At 48.2% G+C, this 19,855-nt stretch overlaps 1 protein-coding gene across 4 annotated transcripts in view; it reads left to right on the top strand.

The window, feature by feature from the left end:
- LOC137431851 (catenin delta-2-like) overlaps positions 1-19,855 on the top strand; it is a 580,901-nt gene that overhangs the window by 136,395 nt on the left and 424,651 nt on the right. For all 4 annotated transcript variants that reach the window (XM_068123611.2, XM_068123613.2, XM_078782572.1 and 1 more), the window contains one exon: positions 16,208-16,242. In XM_068123611.2, coding sequence (XP_067979712.2) covers positions 16,208-16,242 — 35 coding nt within the window. The remainder of the gene's footprint in view (positions 1-16,207; positions 16,243-19,855) is intronic.

The raw sequence follows: 19,855 nt of genomic DNA, 5'->3' as shown, positions 1-19,855 counted from the left end.
CCTAATGATGATTGTTATGATTACTGTTGTGGGTTCAAAGTATCCTAGATATTATGCTTATGGTGATTTATGGGAAAGGGTTGTTGTGGGTAGAAGAATTAAAAGCCCGCCTGGGGAAATGTGGCCGGAAATCCGGATCAAGACCGGAAGCGGTGGAGCGGAGAAAAGGGGTGGAGCAAAGAGAAAATGGAGACGTGTTCTGATTGCCGCTCCCAACCGAGCAGTGAAACGTGTTCGGATTGCAGCTCCCGACGGAGCAGTGAGACGTGTTCTGGTTGCCGCTCCCGACCGAGCAGTGAAACGTGTTCGGATTGCAGCTCCCGACATAGCAGTGAGACGTGTTCTGATTGCTGCTCCCGACCGAGCAGTGAAACGTGTTCTGATTGCGGCTCCCGACCGAGCAGTGAGAGAAAGCCGACCGCCACTTTCGCCACGCGCATCACCGGCCGTGACCGGGTTTTTGGCGGCGCGTCGACCAGGCGTTTCTCTCCGGTGGGCTGCCAGGGACGACTGTGTAACCCTCCAGTCCGCGGCTGTGGGAGGGTTATTGAGGAGACTCGCAGACTGAACCGCCACAGGGTACGTACCCGAAATCGTCTTTGGCCGGTTTCCCATTCTACCGCTATCATGCTGGGGATTGGACCACGTGACCTGCGGGTTGGTTCGATCGTCTCCGCTTCCACGGATTGGAACCGGACATTGATTCCACGCGCTGGAGCGAATCGACGTCGCCTTGGAGGAGTACAGAGACATTGGGGGAAGGGCCGTGAGTTAGGGGGTTAAGGGACTTAATAAGGTGGTACCACCTGTAGATATGAATTATATGGTGTTTGAAGTGTTCTAATATATTGTGGTTTGTTCGTATCCCTTGGTGTGGACTCGCTGGTTGATTGGCTGGTTTTCACACAAGGACAACACATCTTTCTGCCGGGGACTCGATAGGGGAGGACCCCGTAACACATGGTCATGGTGTGGATGATGACATCATCCAGATAAGCCTCCACCCCGTCAAGGTCTGCAATAAGCTTATTAATCAGCCGTTGAAATGTAGCAGGCCCGTTTTTCAATCCAAAGGGAAGAACCTTGTACTGATGCAACCCATTTGGTGTGACGAAAGCCGAGATTTCCTTGGCTCTATCAGCAAGACGTGGGCAAACTCTTCTCCAAGCTCTTCTCCAAACTCTTCTCCACCCCCTTTCACCATTTTTCCTGGGAAAACCACATTTCAAATCTGGCCTCCAAAGCCAGTCGCCGACTGGGCATCCTCCGTCGTGCGAAGTCCTTCCTTGGCACACCTGAGCTCCTCACCACATACAAGGTTTTCATCCGCAGCTCAATGGAATACTGCTCTCCCCTCTGGGTTGGTGCTCCTGCCTCACACCTAGCTCGTCTTCACGCTGTTGAAACCAAAGCATTCAGAATCATTGGAATCTCCCGCGATGAAGCTAACTCCAAAGGCCTCTCACTCACTCACCACAGGCAGGTTGGTGGTCTTTCCGTCTTCTACCGACTCCTCTCTGGCCTTGCCCCCCCTGCTCTCTCTGGGCTCTGTCCCGCAAATATTCCTACAGGTCACACAAGATCTGCCTGCAACCCTCTTATGGTTAAACTGCCAAAATCAAGACTCTCTGCTCACCTTCACTCCTTCATTCCTCTTTTCTCCCACCTCTGGAACAAACTCCCTCACTCTCTTCAATCCCACTCCACCCTCCAGGTCTTTAAAACAGCTGTTCACCACCATCTCTTATCTTCCCCCATCCAAAACCTTGATCTTTTCTACTCCCGCTAATTTCACACCAATTCCACTTTTTTGAAATACCAACTTCTGTCCTGGAAGTCCTTGGTGTCCTTGTGTTTTATACTTCTCCCACCCCCCCCCCCCCTTTCCCACGCCTCCTCCCCCCAAGCCCTCTCCCTCCCACACATCTCCCTGCTCTCAAATGTTGTGTTTGTGTGCTTCCCCTTCCCTCCCCATCTTGTCTTCCGCTCCCTCTTTTTATATATTTTGTTTGTCTGGTTGATGTGTGTGTGAAGTAAATGTTAGCTCTTACACGAGCCTCGATTCAGCATACAAAAAAAAAAAAAAAAAAAAAAAAAGCAAAGAGGAATCTGCCAATACCCTTTCAGCAAGTCAAACTTAGTTACAAATTTAGCTGGGCCTATTCTATCAATACAGTCATCAATCCTCGGGATGGGATATAAGTCGGTCTTGGTCACTGCATTAACCCGTTTTAAATCCGTACAACAGCGAAAACTGCCATCGGGTTTTGGAACCAACACACATGGTGAGCTCCATTCACTGCTGCTTGGTTCGATGATGTCATTCTCCAACATATACTGAACCTCCTTCCGAAGATACTCCATCTTCACAGGGTTCATCCGATAGGGGTGTTGCTTCACAGGAGTGGCTTCCCCCACCTCAATATCATGATATACCAAGTCAGTACGACCAGGTACATCTGTGAACAAATGTGCAAACTCAAAAATTAGGCTGGACAGTTGTCCTTGTTGTTTCCTCGTCAAATGACCTAATTTCTCATCCAAATGACTCAATACTTCCGAGTTCGTCAATCTGGGACAAGCTTGGTCATCAAAGTTATCAAACTTCACACCGGCCTCAACCTCTGGATTCTCTTGCACTCCGACTACAGGTGAGACAGGTGAGACAGGAACCATTTTCTCCACAGGCTTCCTCTCATAATATTTCTTCAGTCGGTTGACATGACACAGCTGCCGCTTTTTCCGTCGGTCGGGAGTTGTCACCACGTAATCTGTTTCATTAACCCTCCTTTCGATTGCGTAGGGACCGAAATATCTAGCCTGTAGTGGCTGACCTGGAACAGGAAGCAACACCAACACTCGGGCCTCAGGACTGAAATTTCTTATCTGAGATTTCTTGTCATGTCTCACTTTCATTTTATCCTGTGTCACTTTCAAGTTTCCTCTCGCAACTTCACAAGCCTTTGCCAATCTGTGCCTAACCGTTGACACGTACTCGACCACTGTCGACTGCGACTCCTCCTGTAGCCACTGTTCTTTCACCAATTTCAATGGTCCTCGCACTGCGTGTACAAACACAAGTTCAAAAGGACTGAATCCCAATGACTCCTGAACAGATTCCCTCGTGGCAAACAACAATAAGGGTATTCCTTCATCCCAATCCTTGTCACATTCAAAATAATACGTTCTGATCATATTATTCAATGTCTGATGAAACCTTTCCAAGGCCCCTTGGCTCTCGGGATGGTAAGTACTTGATCTTACTTGCTCCACTCCCAACAGGTGTACCACTTGCTGAAAAAGTGTTGACATGAAATTGGAACCCTGATCAGACTGGATGACCTTAGGTAGGCCAACCAAAGTGAAAAATTTAATCAAGGCCTTCGCAATAACTGCCGCAGTAATTTTTCTAAGAGGCACTGCCTTTGGGAACCTTGTGGAAGCGCACATGATGGTCAGCAAATACTGATGTCCAGCCTTAGTTTTAGGTAAAGGGCCTACACAGTCAATAATGACATGGCTGAATGGCTCTGCAAAAACTGGAATTGGTTTTAAAGGTGCGGATGGGACTTTCTGATTAGGTTTTCCCACCAGCTGGCAAGAATGGCAAGATTTACCGAACTCGGCCACATCACGTCGCAATCCTGGCGAGAAAAAATGTACCAATATTCTGTCACATGTCTTGTTCACTCCAAGGTGTCCGGCCAAAGGTGTCTCATGCGCCAAACTCAATATCTCCTTCCGGTACGGCGGTGGCACCACAATTTGGTAATGAACTTTCCACTCATCGTCTGCGGGCACCTCCGGTGGTCTCCATTTTCTCATTAGTATTTCCCCTTTCATGAAGTAACCAACAGGTATCTTCATAGCCTCTTCCTCTGTAACGGCTTTACCAATTAAACACCGGAGCTCCGAATCTCCGTGTTGTTCTTCAACAAGTCTCTTTCGGACCAGCACCGTTTGTTCAACCTCATTCCCAGATGTCTCCGATGGACACTCCATTTCCCCTTTTGGTCCAGATGCCACCTTTTCCTTAAGTTCCTTGATGTCACTCCCTTTCCTATTACCTCTTTCAGAATTTTCCTCCAATACCTCTAAGGAACCCAAATCCACATCACCTTCCTTCTCCTTCTCTTCAGAGCGCTTCCTACCCATAGCACGAGTCACTGCACAGGATGGAAAGACACCCGTAATCTTCTGCTCTAACTGTGCGGTATTATTTTCCATACTGGGCTTTTCAACCAACATCGGATTACCAGAAACTCGACCACCTGCCAAATCATTCCTGATAATAAAAGAGATTCCCTCTCCAGGAAGAGTGGCTTGTAAACCTACGGTGACCGGTCCTGACACCAAATCAGATTCTAAATGGATGACATGAAGAGGAGCTTTGACATAGCCACCAACCCCCTGTAAAAAAACACTAACACCAGTTGCCGTCTTCTCTGACAATGGCAAAATGCCCTCAAGCATCAAAGATTGATGTGCTCCTGTGTCCCTCAATACCCTAACAGGTCTCTGGTTAGTCAAGTCCCCATCCAGTGACACAAACCCCTCTGAAATAAAAGGTTTGTAACCCTCTTGAACAAGGTCGTTCTGTGATGCCGTAACTTTGGTATGGGAACCTTCACAAGGCACTGTCCTCCAAGGAAGATTTCTCGCATTGGCCAATGCATTCGGAGTTGCACTAGTTTGACTCCGCTCCTGATTTTTCCTTTTCAGGGCGTAACATTGGGACATCAAATGCCCAGGTTTCTTGCAAAAAGCGCAAGTCGCCCTGGAGGAAAAGCTCGTGGTCTGCCTCGGGCCCCCCGGAAGCTAGGTATGTCTTGGAACTGCAGTCTTCTGATCCCTTAAAGTCGCGGTATCAGATTTGTCCCCATAGTCATCTCTAGGCCGCCTCCATGAAAATCTGTTCTCCAAACCTGATTTGCCATAACTCCCCTGGTTAACTCTAGGTGGGAAGTTAGGTTTGTGGAACCCCATCCTGTGTGTCAAGGCATAGTCATCTGCCACTGTTGCTGCCTCATACAACTCTGGTACTTTCTTTTCATCCAGATGTACTTTAATGTCCACGTGGACACACTGTTTGAATTCCTCCACCAAGATCAATTGTCGTAATAGGTTGAAGTCTTTCCCAATCTCCTTCGAGTCACACCACCTATCAAACATGGTTTCCTTCATTCTGGCAAACTCCACATGGGTCTCACTCTCCCTCTTCCGGGCATTCCTGAATTTTTGCCGGTAAGCTTTAGGGACAAATTCATAGGCTTTGATAATGGCTTTCTTCACTATCTCATAATCTGCACATTGGTCAATCGGTAAAGCCGAATACATATCTTGAGCTACCCACCAGAACACTTTGCACTAACATAGTCCAGGACCCCACAGGCCTTTTTAGCATTTGAGCCACCTTCTCAAAATGTAAAAAGAACTTGGCTACCTCCTTATAATTGAAGGGTGGAACCAGTCTTTCATGCCCACCAACATCCCAAGAGTTCTCACTAGTTGTCGAACTAGCCGGCATGGATACTACTTCTCGCCGTTCTCCCAGTAATTCCAGCTCCTTGAGTTTAAGTTCCTTCTGATACTCCATGTCCCGTTCCTTTAACTCCCTTTCGGCTCTCCTTTCCTCTGCTCTTTCCTCTGCTCTTCTTTCTTCAGCTTCCTTTTCAGCTCTCCTTTCCTCTGCTCTTTCCTCTGCTCTTTCCTCGAGGTCTCATTCCTGTTCTGCTCTTTCCTTTGCTCTTCTTTCCTCGGCTTTCCATTCTAAATCTTTTAACCTTTCCTGGCTCTGCAGTTGCATCTCCATTTTCCGGAGCTCCACATTTCCTTTTTCCTCGGGTAACCAATCCAAGGCTACCTCTTCCCATGTTCCTTGTCCCACTAGAGACTCCACCACCAATGTCTGAATCTCTGCTTTCTTCATACTAACTCGGACCTCCAAGTTAAAATATTTGGCCAATATCATGAGTTCCGATCTTTTTAACGCCTGGAACTGTGCCTCATTAGGGGACGCCGCAAACTTTTCTGCGTCAAACACCATGGTGACTATCAGTTAGCACCTGTTAACCTTCACACAAAAAAAATTCCAATTTTTGAAAAAAATTGGGAATGCTAGGAAATTCCAAATTTGGGAATTTTGGGAATGTTAGGGAATTCTATCCCGGAGGAGGCCCCCAATTTCTGTTACATGCTCCTCCCCAAACCCCGGTCACGGTGTACCTCCGAGCCCCTAGAGGAGTCGCGGCAGAAAGATGTGTTATTCTGTGTGTCAAATATCAATGGTGAAACCACACCAATTGTTACCAACCAACAAGTATTGTATTAAGATCACACAAGAATAACAGTACAACAACAATAGTAATCAATTGTACAACCAATATATCATTCCTGTGATGGTACCATCAGTTTCGCACAATATAACTCACTGTGCTCCAGGTGAGCGAAAAGAACATTCCCAATGTCTCTGTCCCGGCTTCAAGCCAAAGTCGATCCACACTCCAGTGATCGTCAGAACGATGTTGTATTGAGACCAGAATCCCGTTCGGTTGGCAGTCACACTGCCAAAGATGGGCAAAGGTACCCTCAAGAGGCGACTGGGAAATCACACCTTCGGGTATGGACGTTCAACGGCTCCCTAACGGCGAACCGCAAATTCCCACTCAAAATCCATGTTACACACACAAACCAGGTAACGTCTGGATGCGGTGAAATGGTTGAAGCGAGGTGAAGAGCCAAGAGCGATGTGAAATCGGGCATGAGGCAAAATGGCCAACAGGCCCGTACTCGAGGCGTAACGGCACTCCAACGATTCTCTTCGGAATCAACCGGAAAACCTGTCACGCAGGTTTATCTGTCACAGTGATAACAACTCTGTCACAGGAATCCCTTTCCCAGGAAACCCAAAGTTCACTCGTGACCGCCGTTCGCCAGCGTTTCCTCAAGACCTCAAAGCAGCTTGGCTCCTTCTCGACCTCACTCGCTCCGCCTCTTCTTCCTCTTCCTCTTCTTCCTCCGGTTCCCGATCCGGTTTCCGGTTTTTAAAAAAACACTAACCTTTTCACCTTTGGAAAACAGTTATCTCTATTTCACTTAAACGATAACAATAATAGTACATGGAACCAAAAATGCTTACAGTGGATGAAAACCACAACAACGGAAGTGACAAATCCGTAACACTCACCCTCTCCCAGCTTCCCCCTAACCACACTCTCTCCAAGCTTCCCCCTAACCTCACACTTGCCAAGCTTCCCCCTAACCCCACTCTCTCCAAGCTTACCCCTAACCCCACTCTCTCCAAGCTTACCCCTAACCCCACTCTCTCCAAGCTTACCCCTAACCCCACCTCTCCAAGTTTCCCCATAACCCCATCCTATCCAAGTTTCCCCATAACCCCACCTCTCCAAGTTTCCCCATAACCCCATCCTCTCCAAGCTTCCGCATACCCCCACCCTCACCAAGCTTCCCCATAACCCCATCCTTTCCAAGTTTCCCTATAACCCCATCCTCTCCAAGTTTCCCCATAACCCCATCCTCTCCAAGTTTCCCCATAACCCCATCCTCTCCAGGTTTCCCCATAACCCCACCTATCCAAGTTTCTCCATAACCCCATCCTCTCCAAGCTTCCGCATACCCCCACCCTCGCCCAACTTACCCATAACCCCAACCTTTCCAAGTCTCCCCTAACCTCACCCTTTCCAAGTTTCCCCTTAACCCCAACCTTTCCAAGTTCCCCATAACCCCACCTCTCCAAGTTTCCCCATAACCCCATCCTCTCTCAGCTTCCGCATACCCCCACCCTCGCCAAGCTTCCCCATAACCTCATCCTTTGCAAGTCTCCCCTAACCTCACCCTCTCCAAGTTTCCCCATAACCCCATCCTCTCTCAGCTTCCGCATACCCCCACCCTCACCAAGCTTCCCCATAACCCCATCCTTTCCAAGTTTCCCTATAACCCCATCCTCTCCAAGTTTCCCCATAACCCCATCCTCTCCAAGTTTCCCCATAACCCCATCCTCTCCAGGTTTCCCCATAACCCCACCTCTCCAAGTTTCCCCATAACCCCATCCTCTCCAAGCTTCCGCATACCCCCACCCTCGCCCAACTTACCCATAACCCCAACCTTTCCAAGTCTCCCCTAACCTCACCCTTTCCAGGTTTCCCCATAACCCCAACCTTTCCAAGTTCCCCATAACCCCACCTCTCCAAGTTTCCCCATAACCCCATCCTCTCTCAGCTTCCGCATACCCCCACCCTCGCCAAGCTTCCCCATAACCCCATCCTTTGCAAGTCTCCCCTAACCTCACCCTCTCCAAGTTTCCCCTAACCTCACCCTCTCCAAGCTTCCCCATAACCCCATCCTTTCCAAGTCTCCCCTAACCTCACCCTCTCCAAGTTTCCCCTAACCTCACCCTCTCCAAGTCTCCCCTAACCTCACCCTCTCCAAGTTTCCCCTAACCTCACCCTCTCCAAGTTTCCCCTAACCTCACGCTCTCCAAGTTTCGCGTAACCTCACCCTCTCCAAGTCTCCCCTAACCTCATCCTCTCCACATCTCCCCTAACCTCACCCTCTCCAAGTCTCCCCTAACCTCACCCTCTCCAAGTTTCCCCTAACCTCACCCTCTCCAAGTCTCCCCTAACCTCACCCTCTCCACGTTTCGCGTAACCTCACCCGCTCCAAGTCTCCCCAAGCCTCACCCTCTCCAAGTTTCCCCTAACCTCATCCTCTCCACATCTCCCCTAACCTCACCCTCTCCAAGTCTCCCCTAACCTCATCCTCTCCACATCTCCCCTAACCTCACCCTCTCCAAGTCTCCCCTAACCTCACCCTCTCCAAGTTTCCCCTAACCTCACCCTCTCCAAGTCTCCCCTAACCTCACCCTCTCCAAGTTTCGCATAACCTCACCCTCTCCAAGTCTCCCCTAACCTCACCCTCTCCAAGTTTCCCCTAACCTCACCCTCTCCAAGTCTCCCCTAACCTCACCCTCTCCAAGTCTCCCCTAACCTCACCCTCTCCAAGTTTCCCCTAACCTCACCCTCTCCAAGTTTCCCCTAACCTCACCCTCTCCAAGTTTCCCCTAACCTCACCCTCTCCAAGTCTCCCCTAACCTCACCCTCTCCAAGCTTCCCCATAACCCCATCCTTTCCAAGTCTCCCCTAACCTCACCCTCTCCAAGTTTCCCCTAACCTCACCCTCTCCAAGTTTCCCCTAACCTCACGCTCTCCAAGTTTCGCGTAACCTCACCCTCTCCAAGTCTCCCCTAACCTCATCCTCTCCACATCTCCCCTAACCTCACCCTCTCCAAGTCTCCCCTAACCTCACCCTCTCCAAGTTTCCCCTAACCTCACCCTCTCCAAGTCTCCCCTAACCTCACCCTCTCCACGTTTCGCGTAACCTCACCCGCTCCAAGTCTCCCCAAGCCTCACCCTCTCCAAGTTTCCCCTAACCTCATCCTCTCCACATCTCCCCTAACCTCACCCTCTCCAAGTCTCCCCTAACCTCATCCTCTCCACATCTCCCCTAACCTCACCCTCTCCAAGTCTCCCCTAACCTCACCCTCTCCAAGTTTCCCCTAACCTCACCCTCTCCAAGTCTCCCCTAACCTCACCCTCTCCAAGTTTCGCATAACCTCACCCTCTCCAAGTCTCCCCTAACCTCACCCTCTCCAAGTTTCCCCTAACCTCACCCTCTCCAAGTCTCCCCTAACCTCACCCTCTCCAAGTCTCCCCTAACCTCACCCTCTCCAAGTTTCCCCTAACCTCACCCTCTCCAAGTTTCCCCTAACCTCACCCTCTCCAAGTTTCCCCTAACCTCACCCTCTCCAAGCTTCCCCATAACCCCATCCTTTCCAAGTCTCCCCTAACCTCACCCTCTCCAAGTTTCGCCCCATAACGCCATCCTCTCCAAGCTAGATGTTAAAGATCCTAATGCCTTCTGAAGAGAGTAGAACGATGCATTTTCGGATAGCAACTGGGACATTCCTACTCATTTCTTGCCATATCAACTAAGACCACTGGAAACACAATGGCAAACCACCCAATGTGTTGTTTTATTGAGGTGGATTCATTTATGCATATCCAACTACTTGCCCATGTATGAATTAACTCATGACACCAATACAGTGACTCAGGCCTTGAAGAAAGTAAGTAAAATACATCATATTTTGAAAGCTCATGAATACGTTTTACACATGATTTGTTTCATTTGAATCGCTTTACATTTGGAAGATTTACAGCTTTTTCTTCAAAGATGTGACTGGTATGAAACTTGTGAATGTCATCCTCCAGGAAAATAGCAGATTTACTCTTTTGTTTCAAAACTATGGGCGATAATGATTTGGATGGTTGAGTAAAGAATAAATAAATAATGGCATGGTGATAGCATCCAGGACAACCTCCATTTATAATGCAGTATCCTTCAGGGAATTTAGAGCCTCACCCATTCCCTTTCTGGGCCCACTTGGGCTCTCACCCATTCCCTTTCTGGGACTACTTGGGCTCTCACCCATTCCCTTTCTGGGACCACTTGGGCTCTCACACATTCGCTTTCTGGGACCACTTGGGCTCTCACCCATTCGCTTTCTGGGACCACTTGGGCTCTCACCCATTCCCTTTCTGGGACTACTTGGGCTCTCACCCATTCCCTTTCTGGGACCACTTGGGCTCTCACACATTCGCTTTCTGGGACCACTTGGGCTCTCACCCATTCGCTTTCTGGGACCACTTGGGCTCTCACCCATTCGCTTTCTGGGACCACTTGGGCTCTCACCCATTCCCTTTCTGGGACCACTTGGGCTCTCACCCATTCCCTTTCTGGGACTACTTGGGCTCTCACCCATTCCCTTTCTGGGACCACTTGGGCTCTCACCCATTCCCTTTCTGGGACCACTTGGGCTCTCACACATTCGCTTTCTGGGACCACTTGGGCTCTCACCCATTCCCTTTCTGGGACCACTTGGGCTCTCACCCATTCGCTTTCTGGGACCACTTGGGCTCTCACCCATTCGCTTTCTGGGACCACTTGGGCTCTCACCCATTCCCTTTCTGGGACCACTTGGGCTCTCACACATTCGCTTTCTGGGACCACTTGGGCTCTCACCTATTCCCTTTCTGGGACCACTTGGGCTCTCACCCATTCCCTTTCTGGGACCACTTGGGCTCTCACCCATTCCCTTTCTGGGACCACTTGGGCTCTCACCCATTCCCTTTCTGGGACCACTTGGGCTCTCACACATTCGCTTTCTGGGACCACTTGGGCTCTCACCCATTCCCTTTCTGGGACCACTTGGGCTCTCACCCATTCACTTTCTGGGACCACTTGGGCTCTCACCCATTCCCTTTCTGGGACCACTTGGGCTCTCACCCATTCCCTTTCTGGGACCACTTGGGCTCTCACACATTCGCTTTCTGGGACCACTTGGGCTCTCACCCATTCCCTTTCTGGGACCACTTGGGCTCTCACCCATTCGCTTTCTGGGACCACTTGGGCTCTCACCCATTCGCTTTCTGGGACCACTTGGGCTCTCACCCATTCCCTTTCTGGGACCACTTGGGCTCTCACACATTCGCTTTCTGGGACCACTTGGGCTCTCACCTATTCCCTTTCTGGGACCACTTGGGCTCTCACCCATTCCCTTTCTGGGACCACTTGGGCTCTCACCTATTCGCTTTCTGGGACCACTTGGGCTCTCACCCATTCCCTTTCTGGGACCACTTGGGCTCTCACCTATTCGCTTTCTGGGACCACTTGGGCTCTCACCCATTCACTTTCTGGGACTACTTGGGCTCTCACCCATTCCCTTTCTGGGACCACTTGGGCTCTCACCTATTCGCTTTCTGGGACTACTTGGGCTCTCACCTATTCCCTTTCTGGGACTACTTGGGCTCTCACCTATTCGCTTTCTGGGACCACTTGGGCTCTCACCCATTCTCTTTCTGGGACCACTTGGGCTCTCACCCATTCTCTTTCTGGGACCACTTGGGCTCTCACCTATTCGCTTTCTGGGACCACTTGGGCTCTCACCTATTCCCTTTCTGGGACCACTTGGGCTCTCACCCATTCCCTTTCTGGGACCACTTGGGCTCTCACCTATTCGCTTTCTGGGACCACTTGGGCTCTCACCCATTCCCTTTCTGGGACCACTTGGGCTCTCACCTATTCGCTTTCTGGGACTACTTGGGCTCTCACCTATTCCCTTTCTGGGACTACTTGGGCTCTCACCTATTCGCTTTCTGGGACCACTTGGGCTCTCACCCATTCTCTTTCTGGGACCACTTGGGCTCTCACCCATTCTCTTTCTGGGACCACTTGGGCTCTCACCCATTCGCTTTCTGGGACCACTTGGGCTCTCACCCATTCCCTTTCTGGGACCACTTGGGCTCTCACCCATTCCCTTTCTGGGACCACTTGGGCTCTCACCCATTCGCTTTCTGGGACCACTTGGGCTCTCACACATTCGCTTTCTGGGACCACTTGGGCTCTCACCCATTCCCTTTCTGGGACCACTTGGGCTCTCACCCATTCGCTTTCTGGGACCACTTGGGCTCTCACCCATTCACTTTCTGGGACCACTTGGGCTCTCACCCATTCGCTTTCTGGGACCACTTGGGCTCTCACCCATTCCCTTTCTGGGACCACTTGGGCTCTCACCCATTCCCCTTCTGGGACTACTTGGGCTCTCACCCATTCCCTTTCTGGGACTACTTGGGCTCTCACCCATTCCCTTTCTGGGACCACTTGGGCTCTCACCCATTCCCTTTCTGGGACCACTTGGGCTCTCACCCATTCCCTTTCTGGGACCACTTGGGCTCTCACCTATTCGCTTTCTGGGACCACTTGGGCTCTCACCCATTCCCTTTCTGGGACTACTTGGGCCCTCACCCATTCCCTTTCAGGGGTTATTTGGACACTCACCCATTCACTTTCAAGAGACAGTTATACCCCACTATCTCCTCAAAGGATCTGTTTTTTAAGGTGTTAATTTTAGCTGGACATTATTTATTAATTCCCATTGAATATCTATAAATATATGTTAATGATACACCCAAAATTGTGATTGGCGAGGCTGCCAAGTTGAGCCACATCACTGCTATTTGGTATATACAATGGAGGCCTATGGAAAAGCTAGAGCAGAATGGAAGGGAACAAAAGGAAAGGGGGAAACAAATTGAGTGAGAATGAGATCAAATTGAGGAGGAGAAAGGCACATGGGGGTAAACAAGCTGCACAACACGAGCTGAATGAAACACAGCAAGAAGTGGAAGGGGAAAGCGGGGAGGAAACAGAAAAGAAAAAACCAACTGACAGCTGACAAATGAAGAGAGGTGAGGGAGAAGGGAAAAATCACAATAAACTGGAGAAACGGAGTGCTCGGGAATGGGGTCATTCCTGACCCAACTATAAAGCTGTCCGATTGGTGCTTCGCAGGCTGGGCCTTGCATCAGTTACCATTAAATGCACTGTTCTTCAGATGGACATTAAGCTGGAGACTCCTCTTCAGGCATTAGGTGATAGATGGTAAATATCCCATAGTGTTTTTTAGTTGAAGAGTAATTGAGTTATCTCCAGTGCCCTGAATATATTACAAATTCCTGCAGTGGTAACCCCTTTCCCCCTGTCCCACATCCCATCTCTAACCCTTGCCATTAGACTGCTTTTGCAGCACTGACATGTATCATTAGGAAATAATCGAATGGAGGTGAGTGGAGTCGAGTGACTGAGAGCACAACAGTGTTAGCTGCTTCTATCATGGAGTATAGCAGGCTTCCAGTGACCAATATTTCTGACTTTGCCCACATTTTGAGTTGTTCTGGGATAACTGCAAGACATTATTATGGAATTTCAAACCTTGAGCTTTACACGTCTACTAGACTTTCAGAATTGTTTCCTTAGTTGGAGTTTATACCTTTAGAACTGGAATAATTTGTACAAACCAGTCCAGGTAACCCTCATAACCTCAACTCAATGTTACTTCAGGTCACGTGCAGTCGCCACGAGGAATGGTTGAAAACATGATTCGTTCAACCTAACCTTGTGATAAGCCAGTCCAGAGCTCTTTAAATAATTGATAAGCATGAAATGTAGTTGCTGCTTACATCCTTGAGGATGCTGGAACAGAAACCAACTCGTTTTGACTTATTGCTGCAAACAAAACATCCAGTGCTTTCATTGCATTAGTAGAAGGACACTTTGCACTATCAATCTGTCGATTCATGCGGGGCGTTCCAAAAGCTCAGGAGCGAGGTTCTCACAATACGATTGTAGATGTAGGCCTGTGCTATTGATACGGCCTATGTCGTCACGAGCACAGTTGCGATGGAAACTGTAGCAGGATAAGATCTGGTCTTCCAAATCCCTGGACAAGCCTCAGGCACCACATCATCCATCAGGAAGCGCTTCGGTCCGCATCCTCAGGAGGCCACAGGCTACGATACCTCCTCGCAAAAGTCCGACGTTCCGTTAGGCCGTGGCCGTCCCATTGCTGTAAGTCAGTACCGCATCGTTATTCAAGCAAGATCAGGGAGAGGACAATAAGCATCGGATAAATGGATTTTTTGGTACTTTTTTATTGGTCTGGTGGTAAAATAAAGCACACTTTTGAAAGGTGCAGCATAATTCAAAGGAAAACAGCTTCGTCTTTGCATATGAATGTATCTTTTTTATGTTTTGTTGTGCCATCTTGAAATATTAAGCTATCATGATCTGCGATACTTCAGGCCACATTCTTCTGTTGCTCTAATGTACATTTTTATTGCATCCCTTTCTCGATTTGTAGGTTTGCCTCTGCCCTTATTTTTGTCGATAGCGATCGTGTGGAAAGTGCTGTCTGATTGAACCTTGGACCAAGCTGTCCGTATACCAATCTTAAACACAGACGAGCACATTATTGTTCCGGGATGTCGGGAGCTAAGCACGACCTGGCAATTTCTCATGTGTTCTCTGGACCAGATGTATTGCCTTTGCCACCTCCTCCTGCTTTGGTCTTTACACCAGCGTTTTGCTTTTCTCGCGGTGCGTTTGCCTCTGTTTTGATCCTCATCACAAAGGAAGTTCAGTCAAACTTGTACAACTTCCCAAGAATTCTGCTTCCCCGCTGCCCTCAAGTCTGCCTTGGGCCATAATCTTTGGCAAAGCAATCATCGGGCGTTCGCTGTTGTGCCGACATTGCAAGCGGCAAAAAAACGAGAAAGTTGACAAAGCTGTTTTATTCACCGCTTTTTTTTCCCTCCTGTATACTAACTAAGTCGAGGCTCGTGTAAGAGCCTCAATAATATTTTGACTTTTTCTTTTAACATGGCTCGACGTGCATCTTAAATGTCATTTTCTGTGCTCTGCAAGTCTCCAACTCCGAGAGTGGCATCGTAGGCTGACATGTGGGAGGCGGGCGTAATGAGCGACGTTCAAATTACCCACCGAATGAAGTGGTTGCTATTGCTGTTTGTTGTCTGGGCCTGTTTGCAAAGGGCAAAATTTGCTTTTTGTTTGCATGCATCGATTGATTGTTAACTCCGGGCAGCATTTTCCACACAAGGTCCAATCGATGAACTATTTCAGGCATTGGCTGCTAAAGAAAGCGAAATAGCAGAGACGTAACTATCTTGTTGCCTTGGTCGTCGCCAATGTAAGCCTGTTTTTTTGGGGGGATTTTTTATTTTTTGCACTTTTTTTTGGCACTTTTCTTTTGCACTTTTCTTTTGCACTTTTTTGGCACTTTTTTTTGCACTTTTTTTTGGCACTTTTTTTTTTTTGCACTTTTTTGCACTGTTGCACTGGAGACGTGCATCGTTGGCTGTTACTTTGTGAAACACTGGAATGACAGTTTATGGTTGGGTTGGGATTCAAACCCAGGCGAGACAGCTTCGATGGCGACGAGTGTGCGTATCGCCTGGCCACCCTGTCAGATCATTCATGGGAGTGCTCATGAGGCTTCTCCTTGAATGTTGGAATATCATTGAGGAAGCCGGCCTTGATTGGCACAACCTCGCATTGCTTCCAATTACTGCGCATAACGTAACCTGATTATGCCTGGGTTGGTTGTTTAAAATTCTTGGCTATGTTTGTAACAAGTTATGTTGTTTTAATAGGCAAGTGTGTGTTGATGGATAAATTTAATATCTAGTTACAGGAATTAAGAGAATGCACTTGAGACTGTGTTTTAATGAGATGCGCTTTGATTTCCTTTTTTTCATCTTCTTTTTCTTTTCAGCTCAAACGAAGAATCTTTCTCCTGGCGGAAGACAGGTAACGTGATGGGAATTCCTCGATTTTGAGCCAAGATGATTTTACTGTTGAAATAATTTCTTTACTTGTCCATCTTTGTCTGTAATTGCCTTTCTGAAGGAATCTGACGGATTCCTTGGTAGTAAACAGCGTTTCGTTCTACTCGTCTCTTCTGCTGACAATATTGAATTAGCTTCCATTATGAAGTAATTTTAGCAATGCTTTTTTAAATGAACGTGACATTGTAAATTAATTGCAAGCAGGTTGAACGCCCAATTTGACAAATGCCTCGTGTCTGCTTGAGAATTGTAAGCTTGTGTTATGGTGACGTATGTACTGTCAAAGTCTTGTAGAAAGCAAAATTACATTACTCAGGTCTTGCATCGCTTATGCAGTTTCATCAACTTGAATTTGAGCTATAATTCCAAAGAACAGACAGCTTTCCCTCCCCAAACCCCAACTGATGTAATTCCTGGATCCGAGCGAGGTTGGCGGTGAGGGTGAAGGAAGGGAGAAACCAAAATGGTGGGCATATTGCATAGAGGTGTGGTGGAGCAGGAGTTTGTACCAAATATTATTTAAATAATGTACCAAAAAATTCAGAGGTAAATATATGTGGCAAAGAATGAGTTAAAGGGGAGGGGGAGGATGACACCATGGGCTGGGGCCGGGGGGCAAAGCTGGATGCAGGTGCGAACTCTCAACGACAGAAGTGGCAGGGAAGCCTGAGGAGGAAGTACAAATGGAACAACAACCAAAAAAATGAACACGAGGGTTAGGGCACAGGGAAAACCCAATAACCTGGAAAAATGGAAAGAGGTGGGCTTGAGGAGGATTAATGAGAGTGGATAAGATCATGGGTATGGATGGGGAATGACCTGAGATGGTAGTGAACAGCTGCCTTCCAGCACTGGTGAGAAGGATAAGATTTAACAGATTAAGGAAATTAGTTCCATTGGCAAGAGAAGAGATGATCAAATGAGTGGAGGGGTGCAGTGAACATGGATTTTGGGAGTTTCAGCATGTGTGCACCCTGCAGAAACTTGGGGGAGAGGTGCTGGTAGATGGTGCAAGATCAGAATGGAGGTGGTGGAACACATAAAGACCACCGACCTATCTGCGATGTAACAGTGACTAGCCTAGCCACTCGGCTTCATCACAGGAGATACCAATGATTTTGACGGCCTTGGTTTCCAAAGCATCAAGCTAAGCATGGTGTGTGGCAAGTCCACCAGCCAAAAGGGGAGAGCAGTGCATCATCAATCTGCGGATCAAGGCTTCAGACGTATCAAGGAAAGACTTTGCACGATAGAAGATTCCAAGTCAGTGTCTGACTTTGGAGGCCAATTAGATCCATGTGGTTTGCCCAAGAAAGATCATGGCTGAAGGTGAGGGTCAGGTGTTTGCGGTTGAACTTTTTCAAGAGATTTGTTGAGGAAGTAGATGGGAGGATTTACGAGGATGGTCCATGGAGAATTGGGATGAGTAGTTAAAAGTTGTTGCATGTTGGCAAAGAGATATGTAAATGGGGTCATCACTATTAGGACGACGGTACAGCACACAGACAAACAAGAGGTGGTAGCGGAGGATAAGGTACAGCCAAATGTACTGCTGATGGTTTGTAAGGGTACGAGTACAGACAGTGAGAAATAGAATTTTTGATGAAAATTGCAATTCTGCCACCTGAATGGGGTTCAGGCCTGTTCAAACTGGAGGAGCCAATACCCAGGGAGAGACACCAGAGAAACAGGGACATCTTGTGGGAGGATGGATTCTAAAATTAAGGAGATAATGTCTAGTTTATCAACAGTGGCTTCGATTGAGAGATCTGTCATATTTGAGTGTAGGCCTAGGATGTTGGAGGTCCACACAGTTAGAGATAGGGGAGGAGGCCCTGTTGCCAGTTTACAGGAAAGTGGACATACTGTGGAGCAAGTAGAAGCTGAGATGGGGTGGGGCAAGAGGACAGTTGAGGGGCAGGGTGAGGGGTAGCTGAGGGAGAAGGGGATGGGTCAGGGGAAAGTTTAGAGTCGGAGGAGCAATAGGTAGATGGAAGGAGATGATGTGGGGGAGGGGACTGACCTATGAAGCGATCTTAATCCCACACTTATTTCAACACAAATTTGGTTTGAGGATTTGAAGGGCAGAATGACGAAGACAAACTTCATGTTGTGAAGGTGGAAAGGGTGATTTATGGCACGAAGAAAGAGCTCTGCGATGCGAGATATGGCATGGGTTTTCGAGCTCTCTCGGAGTTGAGCAGAAAGGCGAAGTAGAGGAAGCAGTATTGGAGAAAGATACTTGGGAATGAGAGTATCAATAACCAATATCAATAACCAATATCAAACATTATCAAATTTGACATTTAATGGATTTCTAGCCGAAAGACGGAAGGAATGAGATAAGAATGATTGGAAATGATGGATGACTTTATTATTTATTTGTGATTGTTTAGACTTTAGAGAATGATGAAAGAATGAGGGAGAGGTTTAGAATTCCAAAACAAAATTACAAGTCAAATTAAAGGGGGACGAGGAAAGAATGATGATTTATCAATGAGTGAATGAATGAGAAAGCAGGCCTGTTGAACACGTCGAAGGTCTAAAAACTGAGGGAGATGTACAAGATCAAATAACCAAACATTGACAGAAGACACAACAATGATCGCACGATATGAACCGATCGGTGCCTGGTAGAGCGCAAACCTCCGCCAGGCTGAACGGTTTACGTTTTGTTTTTAGGATCTGATAGGACGGATCTGCATCCGGACCTGAACCAAAATCGAATCGGCTTGTTCTTGTCACCTACCGAATCTGTCCACCAAGTTTTGTCATAATCTGTCCACAACCCTTTTAAATATCCTTTTTGGCCCGATCTCTCAATGCTGAAGAATCACTTAATGAATAAATAAATTCTAGTATCCGGATCCGGATTCGGATCTTCACCAAAATCGAATCAATTCGTCCTTGCCACACACCCAACCTGCCCACCAAGTTTCATCCGAATCCGTCCATAACTTTCTGAGATACGGTGCTTACAGGACAGACAAACAGCAGTGAAAACACAACCTCGGTCCACCTTCGGTGGTGGCGGAGCCAATGGAAATACAACCTCACAGAGAGTGGGGGAAAAATTGTCAGTACCGGTACCAAAATCCAGAACGCTTCCTTAACTGTGGAAGCAGGTCACTCGGAGATGAGGGAAAAGGCCACCAAACCCGGAAACCGGAACTTGGAAGTACCGGTACCAAAATCCAGAACGCTTCCTTAACTGTGGAAGCAGGTCACTCGGAGATGAGGGAAAAGGCCACCAAACCCGGAAACCGGAACTTGGAAGTACCGGTACCAAAATCCAGAACGCTTCCTTAACTGTGGAAGCAGGTCACTCGGAGATGAGGGAAAAGGCCACCAAACCCGGAAACCGGAACTTGGAAGTACCGGTACCAAAATCCAGAACGCTTCCTTAACTGTGGAAGCAGGTCACTCGGAGATGAGGGAAAAGGCCACCAAACCCGGAAACCGGAACTTGGAAGTACCGGTACCAAAATCCAGAACGCTTCCTTAACTGTGGAAGCAGGTCACTCGGAGATGAGGGAAAAGGCCACCAAACCCGGAAACCGGAACTTGGAAGTACC

The sequence above is a fragment of the Myxine glutinosa genome, chromosome 7 (assembly GCF_964187855.1).
Source record: "Myxine glutinosa chromosome 7, kmMyxGlut1.1, whole genome shotgun sequence".
Taxonomy (NCBI): Eukaryota; Metazoa; Chordata; class Myxini; order Myxiniformes; family Myxinidae; genus Myxine; species Myxine glutinosa.
Note: the sequence above shows the minus strand (reverse complement) of the source record. Positions and strands in the feature narration are given on the sequence as shown.